Here is a 15016-nt window from a genome sequence, read left to right on the forward strand (position 1 = left end):
GTGTCATCAGCAGCTATGTTGTAGGATAATTAATACTCTATTGTATTTTTAATTTAGCTGCAACTTGCTTTTGAGTCCAAATTCAGAAATATGTAGCCTGTGGTCGAAAATAAGGAAGATGAATGACTGCAGCTGGAGCTGGGACAGCCCAACAGTGCAGCAAATGAGTGCACAGGGGCTGGGAAGAAAAATGCTAGCTGAAAGCCCTTTATTTTTGTATAGTTCTAGATCAATGCTCTCCAATTGAAGTGTACTGTAAACCTTAAATGCAAGCCACATATGAAATTTAAAATTTTCATATAGCCACATTAAAAAACATTAAAATAAATAAGTGAAACTAATTTTTAAATGTATTTGTCCTGATACCTCCCAAACAACATGGTCCTAGTATGCAATCAATAAAATGATTATTGAACTATTTTCCTTTTTTTTAATACTAAGTATTTGGAATCCAGTGTGTATTTTACACTTACAGCACATCTAAGTCCAGGCTAGCCACAGTCCAGGTGCTCAATAGCCACATGTGGCTAGCAGCCACTGTGCTAGACAGTGAAGCTCTAGACGATTTACAAGAACAATTATTTTATTTTGCACTTGATGCTCACAATATATGGAAATGGTGCCAGTTCACATGGGAAGAGATGATTGCTTTTTCTTCTGGCTCTATAAGGACTTCCTCATTAATGCTTTTGGGATCAACTTTTAAAATGTTTGCCAAAGGGTAAGAGGAAGAAGGACTGGCTTCTGACATTGAAAGAGGAGACTCAGAGCTTTGTGTGCTAGCCAAGGCACAGAGCTTGGTGAAATTTATAGTAGATATTTATGACCTAAATTATCCAGATGGGGTCATTTATAAAATAGATGTGGGTAGTATGGTTATTTATCAAGAACAATATGCTATAATGGAATGAGTTCTAGACTGAAGATCAGGAGAGGGCACTAGTTCAGGCACAGGTCTGGGACGAGAGAAGTAAACTAACCTTTACCAAGCCAGTTACAGAACTAGGCACTTCACAACCATTTTCTTATCCACTTCTTACAGTAGGCTCAAAAGTTAGATATATAACCAGCTCTAGTTTACAGAAATCGCAGCTGAGCCTAGTGAGGTCAGGTCCTGGCATATTGTGGAGGACCTGCTGTGTTCTTAACCTTACAGTCCATATGCATGTCATATAATAGGTGTTAGGTTCAAGTAGAGAAGCAGAACCAGTCATATACTTGCATGCATGTAGATATATGTAGGTGGTAAATATTTATTACAGACTTACACATTTGTGGGGAACTGGTTAAGCTGTGTTTGTAAGGATGTCTCCACAGCTGATGCTGGAGCTTGATGTCCTCAGACTGGGGCGATCATAAAGGCAAGATCACAGCATGCTGGAAGCAGCAGCACAGGTAGAACTCCACAAGCACTCACTGAGCCCTGCTTGCATTCTTATTGCCTCTGACCTTGGTGATAAAAGTGTCCTGCAGAAGTTGGATCCTTTATCATGGAGTTTAACAAATACACCTGGCCCAGGACCAGTCTGCGAACCTGAAGGAGGATGCAGGGAAAGGTGGAGCAATTGCAGACCCAGCTGCTGCTCCACAGGTAGTGAGCTGAATCAGCATCAACAACAAAGTGTGCCGAGCTACAAAATGGCTGCCATTTCCCTCTGCCCTCCTCTTTTCCTAGGTCTTCACTGTGGCTCACCCTAGCTGGAAACACATGAGGAAGGGAATTCTGGGAAAGGTATTTCAAACCTATCCACGTTGACACCTTACAAAGGCTTCACATGGGTTTTCAATAAATATTTGTTGAATGAATGAATAAATGAATGAATACCATGGTGCTTCTCTTGGAGATTCTCTGGGAGTCGGAATACCTAATCCTGGCTCTGCCTCTTACAAACCAAACAATTTTGAACAAGTCATTTAACTCTTTGAGTCTTGGTTTCCTCATTTGTAAAACTCTAAGAATATTCCCTGTCCTGTTTATTTAACAGAGATTAGTTGAGATAAAATGAACAAAAGCACTTTGAACATAATGTTCAAAACCAACATACATAAGGATAAAACATATGATGTAGTATTGTATTTTTTAATGATTATTGTTGTTACTAATATTTCAGCTTCCCAATGTATCACATGGAACTAATAGTTCCTGACCAATTTACTCTAAAGGTATGCCAGGAAGATTAAATTAGATGAAATATGTAAAAGCACTGTCAGCTATCTGTGGCATACTCTTCAAAGGCAAGACTGAGGTATCATTCATCACTCAGATACATTTTCACATTGTGTTTTGCTTTTGGGTCAAATGACTTAGAGGGACAAGTATGTGACTGGAACCATTGGTGACTCTGGGAGCTGAAGAGCAGTGGCCATTCCTTGGATGGGAGTTGTGGGCAGTGGACGAGGTTTCTGTCTTATAAATTTGGGCTTGCATTTCATAGCAGCCAAACTTGCTCAGTAGAATGAAGAAATCTCTGCGGAAGTTTTTGGTAAAGATGGCATAGAGGAAGGGGTTGGCACAGGAGTTGATGGGGTAAAACAGGACCAGGAGGATCTTTGCCTTGGACACAGTGATGAGGGGCACCTTGAGGGAGGCAGAAATAGCAAAGAAAGAAATGGGTGCCATGCAGACAAAGTCGGTGAAGATCAGCATGGCCATGCGCTTGGCGATCCTGGTGTCACTAGAGGAGGACACGATGTTGGGGTTCCGCACTGTGAGGTAGATGTGGGTGTAGCAGCCACAGATGACCACAAAGGCCAAGACATTGAGCACAAGAAGGGACATGACATACAGCTGTGACAAAGGGCTGTCAATATCCATGGGCAGGCAGATGCTCACCTTCATGTAACTGCTGATGCCAAAGATGGGAAAGAGGGCAGCTGCAAAAGCAAAGATCCAGCCCACCACCATGACACTGGCAGCATGACGGAGCTGTACCTTGCAGTCCAGCTGCATGGCATGGGTGATGGTATACCATCTTTCCAAGGTGATGGCTGTCAGAGTGTAGACTGACAGCTCACTGGCAAAGACAGTGAAAAAGCCAGCAGCATCACAGCCTCCTCCAGTTTGCCAGTCAATGGCATAGTTGTGATATTGGCTCTTGGTGTGGATATCAACTGAGGCAATGAGCAGCAGGTAGATTCCAATGCAGAGATCAGCAAAGGCCAGGTTGCACATAAGGAACCGGGGGACTGTGAGTTTATATTGGCTGGTAGTTAGGATCACTAGCACTATGATGTTCCCAGTGATGGCCAGGATGCTGATAAACCATATCAGGATTCTGAGGATGTTGTACCCCATAATATCTTCACATGGGTTGAATGCATCTGGCTCAGGGGAGCAGGTCACATCAACCACTTCATTGCATAAGCCATAAACAAACTCACTGTACATCATGTCAAATTCTCTGCTGTAACTGGACTCATCGTATTCTGCCAGGGAGACTCTCTGACCCTTAGCCTGAGTCATATCATCGACTTCTTGCCTTAAAATAGATTTGTTGCAAATTGGATGAAGCACAGAGCTAGAAAAATACAAAAAGAAATAGAATCAACATCTCAGATCCAGAGTAGCAAATACATCATTGTCTTTGTGCAGGGTAGAAATGATGGGTTTCTTCCTGAGATTTTTTTTTCTTATCACATCATATCTGCCCTTCAGGCTAAGCTCAAGGGTTAATGCTGCTTACTGTAAGTGAATATAACAACTTGTATATATATTACTAGAGTTGGATGACCCACTGGGGAAACCATCTTGCCACAACCTGAATGTGGGGAGGAAGGCGCCTGAGACTAAGCCTTGCTGTTAAGTGAAAATAATTTATAGACCTGGTATCAGCACTGCCCTTTTCCTTCTCCCATCTCCATCCAGCTATCTCTTAATATGCCTGGGTAGCGCAAACTCCTATTCCTTTACACTCAAATCACTGGGAGATCCAGACTGTTCTCTCACTCAAATGAGAACTTATTTGCTTCTCTTATCTGCATAAATTAGGGGATCAGAATCTGTAGTTATTTCCCAGCCACCCCCTACTCCCTGGCTCTTTGGTACTCAGGCTATTCGGAGGCCAGCTAATTCGCCTGAAATGTTATCAGGGTCTTTCCTGTTCTTTATTATCTCACTTTCTGGGGGCCACAATAGGCCCCAGGCATGTGTTTGTCTGCAACATAAGCCTGGCTCTCTCATATTAGTTTTCTAGTGAGTTCCCCAGAGAGCAAGTACAAGTTGCAAAAGGACATAATTTATTCTGAGAATGTAACTCATCCTCTGGGGAGCCTAGCTGTCCTTGGGCTCACTTTACTGCCTTTAAACCCTAATGTACAAGAGGCCTTGTCAACAGGATAGAGGTACGTACAGAGGGATTTGAATGAAATCCAAGTGATAAATACTCAATCCATGAGTACACCCATAAATATTCTACTCCAGAGTAGTGTCTCTCAATACTCTGCATGTAGAGTTGTGGAAGGTAATACTGCTCTTTGTAAGTAAAGGCTTATGAAATGGGACTATTTTACACTGGGACCTTTTTGGATGGAAAAAAAATCACACATACACATTCCTACCTTTCTCTCCTTCCCCAAGGGGTAAGTTCACAGCAATATTAAGTGACTGTTTTCCTTAAACCTTGACATAATCTCAGATATAAGTAGGGAAGTGAGCACTAAAACCCTCATAAGAAGGAAAGAGGTTGCTGGGAGAGGGGAGGAGGTAGACTCCATCTGATGCTAAAGGATGAGTCCTGCCAGGAATTCCAACCTATTATACATGGACTGAACCTTTCCTTATCCACCTGGATGAAAAGGGGCTGTTAGGAAGAATGCTCTCCTCTCTCACCCCTAGAAGAGTGAATTGAATTGCCAGGAAGTCATTTTCCCTTGGTCCAAGGGATTTTTTTTTTTTTTTTTAAAGACTAAATGATTAACATATACAGAATTGCAAGCGAATGGAAACAGAGCCCAGAAAATGTTTTGGTTTCGTCAGCAGTCTTCCAACAAAGGTGAGGCAGGCTCCATAATGGGCATAGAGGGGGTAAGAGGGTTATCCTGTGGTCCTTAGGCTAACTCTGGACTCCTGAACCCTGTCGGTGAGTTAGCTGCAGCCTGATTCTAGGAAGAGAAAGTAAGTAACCTGGTACTTGCTGACTGCAGTTTGGTTCATTGGCCTTAGATCTGACTTAACTCTCCAGAAATAGCCTTCACTTCCTGGGGCTTATGGTCAGCATCTGTGAAGATTTTTATTGTTGATACAGCTGTCCACATATTTTAAATATTGTGCTTCCCTTTTCTGAAACAGAGGTGACCCACTGACATGAAGTAAGGAGAAAGGTAAATAACTTATGTCTCTGAGACAAGAACAGAAACAGAAGTGGAAACTGAGGGACGTCGGGTCTTGCCTCTGCAGTACCTTGGAAAATCCTAACTATCATAAGGAGTTGGGAATTCAGTTTAGGGTCAGTTTGAAAAGTGGCACTCTTGGACTCCGGTCAGTCAGTGAACAGATGCTTGGGGGAGGCGTGGCAGTGTCCCGCAGCCTGAGCTTTGGAGGCAGCAGACCAGATTTGGACCTGTTTGCTCAGTGTAGGTCAAGTTATTTAGTATCTCTGAGCCTCAGTTTCTGTCTCTGTGAGAAAGGAGTAATAATATTACCTCGTGGAAATTAAATGAGATAAAGACACAGAGTGTTACAGTGCTTGTCAGTGAGTACTCAGCAAATGTCAACAGTATGAACCGTTTTGTATTGTGAAAATGTGGATGCTTCTACAAGTTCCTCTTCGTGACGGTGGTTACTTATGGAATTCTTGTCAAGGTCTAGGCCCTATGTGCGTACTTAGAATCATATGCCACAGCACATCAATTTAACTCTTCTTTGTGAAGAAATGGTCTTCACAACACTGAGTTGTGAAGAAACACAACTTTTATTGTATTTAACAATAAAAAATAATAAAAGCAAAGTAATGCAAATTGAATACAGAATTGTGACAGGGAAATATCTGGTTCAATGACAAATGAAGAGTGTAGTTGATTGGAACTTTTGGAAAGAGTCCAGGAGGACCACGGGCCAGCGTTTTAGTCACAGGGGCCTCATGTTTACACTCTGGGCATTATTTCCAAACCAGGATCAGAAAAATAATTTCATCATACAAGTTAAAACTCGAATCCCACTACCAAACCACACTCACTATGATATACAATGAAATGACACTATTGAAAAAATACATCTGAAATTACCTTCTGAATAGCATAATTTGTGTGTGAATTTGATAAAGTCAAATATTCATTGCTAAAAATAGAAAATAAAAACCACCCTTTGCAATTGTTGTTACTTCATTTTGGCATGTTGTGAAAGAACCATGTTCCTCTCCCTTGCAGTACCCTGACAGGCCTGGATGGTATGAGCGCTGAGTGGTCTGGAGGGATCAGAGGAGGCCTCATGTCCTGGGACAATAGAAGGCAGATGTGGAGATTCTGGTGGGGAGAGCCTTGAGGCCATGTCTAGAGGAATCTGAGCAACACTATGAGATAACAAATTGGGGTGTGTTGGAGTTGGGCCAGATGGCACACGGCAAGCTGCTCTCACAGTGATCTTAACAATTCTTTACTTCGTTTTTTTTTTTTTTTTTTTTTTTTTTTAAGACAGGGTTTTACTCTGCTGCCCAGGCTGAAGTACAGTGGCACGATTATGGCTCACTGCAGTCTTGACCTCCCGGACTTGAGCAATCCTACCATTTCAGCCTCCCAAGTAGCTAGGACCACAGGCATGCGCCACCCCACCTGGCTAATTTTGTTCATTTGTTGTAGAAAAGAGGTCCCACCACGTTGCCCAGGCTGGTCTCAGATTCCTGGGCTCAAGGAATTACTCTGCCTTGGCCTCCCAAAGTGCTAGGATTATAGGTATGAGCCACCTTGCCTGTCCACTCTTAATGTTCTTTATTTCTCCTTCAGGGTATTCAGTTCCAGGGACGTGGTGGAAAATTGGTATCTTTCTCACTCTAGATAGAATAATTCTTGTCTGCAATATAAAAGAGGCAAGCCTCTGCTTCAGCCCAGGACTGTAAGAATTCTGGTTATTGGGAAGACATTTCCTGGCTCTTGAGCTAATCTATGAAGAGTGCCCATTCTGGATAATATCCCAGTGATGCATGAGAATTCTGAAAACCAGCTATTTTTCTATAAATCCTCCAAAAGGGTCTGAATAGAGACTGACAGCTACTTTGAAAATATTTTAGAGTGTGTGCTGTTTTGTTGCCTTTTTTGTTTTGCTTTTGAGCAAGAGAGATGTTCAAACAGACCGGTCAATGTATGTTAAACGTTGACTAGTAGAGGAGATTGTTAAACAGTGAAATAATATCATAGGAAAGCTGTATTAGTTTTAGGCTACTGTATAAGAGTAATGAAAAGCCATCATTTGATGAGTGCAACTACATGATATGGCTTGTGTAGGTGAGCTCAGGAGAGTGAGAGAGCTTTGAGAACTCTGATACTCAGTAAGTTCTTACGTCCAGTGGATTGTTTCAATGTCTGAAATGTGTATGCAATCTCTAAGGCGACTTTCTCTTCACTGTCTCCAGATCCTGTCGATGATTACCTCACTTTTTTTTTCAACCAGTTAGCCACTAGGACTTGTCTCTGTTTAGATTGTCCTCTTTAAGACTGGGCTTCCTTGACCTGGCTTTCTTTGAAAGCCAAAGTAACAAGATGTCTTAAACTTTGTCCTCCCCGTGAGGTCGTAAGATCCCGAGGTGGATTTGAGAGGCACAGTGTGATTGGGATGTGCTGCTGCAGACATGTACATCAGTCTCTGGCATGGGATTTATGTATCTCCCTGCCAAAGATGACATGGATGAAAGTAGGCTGGGGCATTTATCAGGTGCAGAGTTTGGGACTTGAAGGATTAAATCCATAATGGTACGAAGGAAAAAGGGAACAGATATTATGCACCAACTCTGAGTCAGGCACTATGCTTAGGATTTTTAACATTTTCACATTTAGTATTCGTATATGTTCTGTCCCATGGGTAGCCATCTCCTGTAAGCCCATATTCAAGGAAATGAAAGAATTCAACCATTTCTCACTCTCCACAAAACTGAATTTTTGACCCAGAATGTGCCAAAGAACTTGAGACAGGGAACTCTCTCCGCCGGTAGATTCTCTTCATGTCACAGATAGGTAGAAATTGTGGAGTAAGTTCTACACTGGGGAAATGCCCAAGCAGGGCTCGAAGGATGGACTCACATTTGTCGTCTCCAGTTTGCAAAGGCACAGCAATGGCTGGGATAGGTGAGGCTGGCTTCCATGAGGGCGACAAGCTCTTCCAGACTAGGAAGTCTTTTTAGGTTGTAAGTCGACTTGGCCCTCAGCTTCTTAAGATTTTCTAAGCCATAGCTGGGCAGGGAATGGATCCTTGTTCTTGAAATATCTCTATAAAGAGAAAAGGTAAATATAACAGGATTATTATGGACTTAAAACTTTTTGTTCTTGGTTAGCAGGCAAAATAGCAGACACTCTAGTGATTTTCTTATGTGGATGAAGGAGAGAGACTCTGGTTCCTCCATCACGCCTTGGCCAGATCAATATTTGGCTAATAGGACATTTGGTTCTGTAGGAGTCCTGGTCCTTCTGTTCCTTGTGGGAGGAGTTAGATAACAGGCCACTCTGATTCCTGGATATACTTATATACTGGCTAATTTGGGGCATAAGTGTTGCTGGTGAGTAGAATTAGCCACCTTCCCTTCTACAGTCTATTTGTACCTGCTAATTTGCATGGGACTAAGAGATTGAGACCATTTGCCTGTACCATAAAACCAGCTATAAAAATATTTCTGATGAGCTGGAGTAGAATCTGTGGCCAAATTTCAGAAAAAGGGGCAAGAAGGAAACACACAAGGGGAAGAAGAGTCTGGCAGGCAGTAGGGGCAGTCTTAGCACAAAGTCCGAGTGGCAGTACAGAGTGGTGGTTATGAAGTTGGCATCTACAGCAGACCTGCCTGCATATGTACCTTGCCCCTCTCCCTGTTAGATTTATAACCTTGGTCAAGTATGTCACTTCTTCGTGGTTCAGTTTTCTCAGCTGTAAAATGGGAAGATAAAAATCGTATCTACCTCAGACAATTGTTGTGAAAATTAGATGAGTTAAAGTACATGAAGAACTTCCTAACCAACAGACAACACTTAACGTCTGGCAACTATTCTTAGTAAACATTGCACAGAGTGTGAGAAAGAAACAGTTGTTCTTGTTTTGTAGGAAAGTCTGCTTGTCCATTAGACCTCAGCACAAATGGCCAGTTTTAACCAGATCCCTGCCCCTGATGGGCTGCAAGTTCTATCCTTTCTGGCAGCAACACCAGTGATGTGGGTGCTTTTCTGGCAGCACCGCTGGTAGCTGCAATCCCCAAAACCAAGACAAGCTGGTGAGAATGAGGAGATTTAAATGGCACCAGCTTGGACCTGTTGGGGCCAACAGCTTGGCCATGAGTGGGTGCTTCTGATGGGGATGGAAGCAAGTGATGACCAGGATGAGTTCATTTCAGCATCCCTGGGGACCCTTGGATATACTTGAGGAAGAAGAATCTTTTAATGTTGGCATTCCCTGTAAATCAAAGCAGTAGGCACTCAGAGTAATGAATCTTGGGGGTGTGAATATATATTTGCTACCCCATATGCTCTCACAATCTGGTAAAAATTTCATTTTCAAAGTCTTCTTTTCATTGTGTAATTATCTTGCTCAAAAATTTATAATGGCTTCCTATTGTCCGGTGAAACCCATCCCTAACTATTGCCCTATTTGTCACTTCCATTTCCCAAGCCAACTTATACTAGTTTGTTCGTACTTGATGTCAATATTTCCTCATCTCACAATCCAACTGAGTTTCTCCCAAACCTCGGGAGAAATAATACTCACTAAGTCCATGTCCTAGTTCTGATCTCCCTGATTTTGCAATTATATTTCACAGGTAAAATCCTCCTTCTTTCTGAGATACTGTCTTTATTGGCATCATATTCTCTTTGATACATTTTCCTCTGACATCTCCTTTGACTTCTATTTGATATTTTTTGTTTTACTTCTCTTTTATCTGTTCTTTAAATATTGGTATTTCTCTAAACCCAGACCTCTTCTGACTATACCCAATCTTTTCAGGTGATCTCACTCATTCCCTTAGTTTCAGGCACCAGTCATGTGCTGATGGCTTCCAAAATGTGTATTTCCATTCAGATCCTGCTCCTGAACTCCAGGTCCAGATAATCAATTCTTTGAACCCCACCATTTTGATGACTTGTAGGCATTAAAACTGAACTTACCATCTTTCTTGTAAATATGTTTCCTCCTTGTTTTTTTCCATCTCAGCAAATGACTCTTCCAATTTCCCCTGTTGTTCATAATGGAAACCTGGGCGCCATCCTTGACTCCCTCATAGGACATCAGTCTCTTGTTCTCTCAAGCCTAACTTTTAAATGTGTTTTGAATTGGTCTACGTCCCTCCTCTCCTGTTACTTTGGTCTAAGTCACTATAATCTCTGCCTAGACAAACACAATGGTCTCATAACTGTCCTGATGACCATCGATTGCAATCTTTATACCACAGATGTAAAAAGTGCCTATCAGGTTGTGACTTCCTGCTTCAAACCCTTCAATGACTCCTCATTGCTCCAAGGATGAAGGACAAGTCACTGGATAGAGTGTCGGTCATTTGCCTGATTTCTCTCACATCCATGTCATGCCCTTCTCTGCGCTCTGCTCTGTGTTGCAGGAGGGATAATCCCTGCAGTTCCGTTTCCCAGGTACCACCCTATCAATCAGCTTTCAATTGGATTTAGCAAATGGCACTGGTGGGAGATTGAAGGGTAGGTAAAAGGGCATATCTCATCCCTCCTTTGACTCAGGCAGCAACTAAGTCTTTTCTGTGACTCCAGCTCTCACTGAACAGATTCTCAGAGGATCCAGCTTCTACCAGTTGCCCTAGTTCCTGGACATCAGTAAGATGATTTCCTCATTTGTTCCTCAAGTCCTAGGGTTAGTAGTGATTAATATTGCCATTCTCTGGACTGCTGTACTTCCAGACTTACATTCAGGCAGACTTTCATTTTCAGAACTAACAGTTACTTTTATGATATATATACACACTCACACACATATGTGTGTTTGTGTCTGTGTGTGTGTGTATGTGTGTTTTACACATAGTCCCCTCTTTGTTAGATGTCAATTAGATCAAATATCCCATATACTTATTGATTTTTTTTTGCTTCTTTGTTCTGTCACTACTGAGAAAATTGTATTATAATCTCCAACTATGATTTTGGATTTGTATACTTCTAGTTTTGTCAATTTTTGCCTTATATATTTTTGATGACTTTTTAAGGCTCATACAAATTCAGAAATTTTATACCTTCCTGGTAACTTTCTTTATATCCAGTAATACTTGTTTCCTAGTTCATTGGAAGTTCCTTCTTATTTGCTGGTTCCTCCCTGACCTCCAACTTTAGGAGCACCCATGAACTCAGCACCCATACTTTTATTCCTCCATCTTCACTTACTCTGTAGGTAAGCTTATCCAGTCTTATGACGTAAACACCATTTATGTGCTGATGGCTCTAAAATTTGTATTTCTAGGTTACCTCTTTCTCTTGAAATCCAGACTCATATTCAATTGCCTTCTTATAATCTCCACTTGTATGTCTAATAGGCGGGTCAGGCTTTGGATAATAAAAATGGCCTTCTCGATCTTTTCTGAAAACATGGCCCGCCTTTCCAGTTGTTTGTGTAAAAACTTTGATGCCATCCTTGACTCCTCTCTTTCTCTCATAACCCATATCAAAACTCTCAGAAAACCTTCTTGACTTTATATAGCACATATGTCTGGAATCAAATTACTTCTCATAACACTCATTGCTGTCACCAAAGGGTAAACGTCCTGGTGTTCCAGGGCATCTTATCTAGCTCCCTCCCTTGTATTATGATTCTTCAGATTTGGGGTCCCTGGAGATCAGAGTCTGGCCCAGAAACCCTGTTTCTGTGAAGATTCTTTGCTCTCTGCTGCTGTCCCTGCCTTCTTTCCATTTGTACTTAACATTGTTTTAGAGATTGTCAACTTTTTTCTTTGCTACAGGAGATCTGTCTGGTTTCTCTCTTTTGGCTATCTCTCTTCTAGCCAGTTCTGTTAGTGACACTTGCCCTGTTTTCTGTGACCAGGGTCTTATCTCATCTGGCATTTGGCTTCCTCTTTTTTTTTTTTTTCAAACGTGGAAAGAGCAAAGGCTGAGACCCAACTCCCTGTTTTGTCTCTAACAATTCAAGACTCCATCCAAGAAATGAGATTAAAAGATTTTAAAAGTCTTTTAGGAACAATTTAGACCAAGGCTATCATTTCCTTTCATGAATATTTTTCATATTTTTCCAAATGAGGAATACAAAACAGATGATTTTTCTTAATTATGCCTCCTCCTTGAGTTTATGATATAAAATTGGATTAATTGAAGATTCTAAAGAAAAACAAGTTTTTATATTTCATGGAATATCATTGTATTATGTCATAAACTCTGTGGTGGATTAAAGATGACTGCAAATTCTTTGACACTCTTTCTTATCAAGGGAAGAGTGTCAAAGAATTTGCAGTCATCTTTAATCCACCACAGAGTTTATTTATTCTCCCCTTGAATCTGGGCTGAACTGTGATGTCTTTGGATAAAAGAGTATGATAGAAGTGTTGCTATTCATTATAGACTTAGCCTTTAAGAGCACTGATATCTTCTACATTGGCCTTACAGAGTCTTTGGCTGCCATGAAAGATCTCTGAATACCCTAAAGCTGACACATTAGTAAAAGCCTAAACCATGCAGAGAGGTCCTGGGGAATGAGATGCCATATGGACAGAGTTAGAGAAGGCACCCCCCCCACACACACACCCCAATAAGCACAGATGTGTGTGCCAGGCACACAAGTGATGGGGACAACTTGGAAGTGGACCCGCAGACAGTCAGCCACCCATGCTGACAATGCATGGATCAGGGACAGCCATCCAAATGTCTGACACAAAATTGTGAGCAAAATGGAATGGTTGTTTTAAGCCATTAAATTTTAATGAGGCAACAGAGAACCAAAACAGACTCTGTTGAGGTCTTCATAACGTTTAACAGTTGAAGACGTAATTTTTCCTTGAAAGCCAGTAAGAATGCAATAGCATTACAGCCTACATACTTTTTGCCTCTCTTACCACTTACTATCTTTTGTTTTATGTACCAGCTATTTGTGTTTTATCTCTTCTTGAAGGTAGAAGTCTCTAGCATTCTCAGAAGTACCTTTCATATAGTAAGTATCTAGAAACTTATTGCTTTGTTTGAAGATATACTGGGGAGTGACATTGTAGAAGGATTAGGAGAGGAAATAGATCACCCCAGCTGACTGATGTCCTCTGACTTCCAGAAATTGCAGAGTCTTGCACCTTGTGTTATGTCTTCAATTGTTTCCTATGGTTGTCTTTTCATGTATGTTTGTCTCCTCAGTCAGATTTCAGGTGCCCTGAGAGCAGACATTATTAAGACACTTTTGTGTTCTGTACCATTTCTGGCATAGATTTGGGCTCATAAAATCTACTCAGTAAGTAGTTGTCTGATAAGCAGAGATGCTTCAGCATTGTAATAGAAATGAGAGGCTGGAGAAAATTTTATAAAAGAGCTAATTCTAAGGGGAGATGAATGGAAGGCAGACTCAGAAATCCAGAAATCTAGACTTGAAGTGAGCTCAAGAAAATGGTTCTTCTGCAGCAGGTGATGATATGGGACTGAGAATATCGAAGTTACCAAGAAAGGGAGCAACCTTGTGCAATGTCAACAGAGAGACAGACGTGCCTTGTGGAGTAAGTAGAATGATACACTGGGTGGATTGACTTGAATGCAATCCAATGTTTAGGTGTTAGATTGGGAAGCCTCCTTGGTAAACTTCATTGCCTTTCCATTTGCTCAGTGTTCTGGAGCTAGCTTGTTATTTTGGATTCCTTCTTATCACAGCTACAAGACATATGTGCTGCTGCCATTTGCACAAGATGGGTTTGCTGCTGTGAGAAGAGGCATCTTGTCAGTGTCCTGGGATTGAGATCTTTCATTGGTAGATGTTGAAGGAGGGAGCTCTTGGTAGGAAAGAGGCAAAGTTACTTAAAGTTCAATAAAGCAAATTTTTAAGCAAAAGTGGTTCCTGGATGACAAGGAAATAAGTCTTTGTGGAGGTGTTTACTTAAAGCTTACTGTCTGAAGTGATCAAACATAGGACCTGTCAAGACTTCCAAATTTTGGACTGACAGAAAATACAACATATCTCTAGTATCTCTATGGATTAAGAAAATTCCGTAGTAATTTATATTAGCAGGGACAAAGACAAGATAAGTAGATCTCGTTCAGTGTGACTTGAGACTTAACTACAATAGATTCCCTTTTTTGCTCTCTGTTCTCCTAAAACATGCACACACACTCATGCACACACGGGTCTATTTGCTGGCTACAGTTCTTCCCCATGGCCTAAAAATCTTATGATTGATTTTAATTCCTTTGTGAAAACACTCTCCATTTTCATGATGCAAATATACATGGGGAGAATAACAAAAAAAGACATCAATTATTCACATCTTTATGGGAGTACATTATTGAGACCCTGATAGTTAATTTTTGTCAACTTGAGGGCATTAAAGGATATTCAGATAGCTGGTAAAGCACTATTTCTGGGTGCCTGCGGGTATTTCCAGAAGAAATTGGCATGTGAATCCATGGACTGAGTAAGGAAGATGTGCCCTCATCCAGAAGCTGGGACCCCCTCCTTCTCCTACCCTTAGACATCAGAACTCTAGGTTCTCAGGATTTTGGACTAAGAGATTTGTACCGGTTCCCCTCCCTCACCCCCTTGGATTCTCAGGACTTTGATCTCAGACTGAGAGTTATACCATCAGTTTCTCGGTTCTTGGGCCTCTTTCTTGGACTGAGAGTTATACCAGTGGCCTCCCTGTTTCTGAAGCTTTCAAACTTAGACCAAGTCAGGCTATAG

The 15016-nt window shown here is 41.4% G+C and overlaps 2 protein-coding genes across 9 annotated transcripts in view; one reads left to right on the forward strand and one right to left on the reverse strand.

Moving 5' to 3' along the window:
* Positions 1–15016, forward strand: part of LOC105726151 (uncharacterized) — a 532480-nt gene that overhangs the window by 134784 nt on the left and 382680 nt on the right. The gene's annotated exons all lie outside the window — the stretch shown is intronic.
* The window catches only part of FSHR (follicle stimulating hormone receptor), a 194234-nt gene continuing 181282 nt past the window's right edge, over positions 2065–15016 (reverse strand). For all 3 annotated transcript variants that reach the window (XM_012465479.3, XM_012465480.3, XM_064364068.1), the window contains exons 9-10: positions 8227–8412; positions 2065–3518 (exon numbers count right to left, since the gene is read on the reverse strand). In XM_012465479.3, the coding sequence (XP_012320902.2) occupies positions 2273–3518; positions 8227–8412 (1432 nt within the window). In that variant the 3' untranslated portion in view covers positions 2065–2272. The remainder of the gene's footprint in view (positions 3519–8226; positions 8413–15016) is intronic.

This window comes from Aotus nancymaae, unplaced genomic scaffold (genome assembly GCF_030222135.1).
Source record: "Aotus nancymaae isolate 86718 unplaced genomic scaffold, 86718_ANA_hifiasm-v0.15.2.pri h1tg000057l, whole genome shotgun sequence".
NCBI classification, from domain to species: Eukaryota; Metazoa; Chordata; class Mammalia; order Primates; family Aotidae; genus Aotus; species Aotus nancymaae.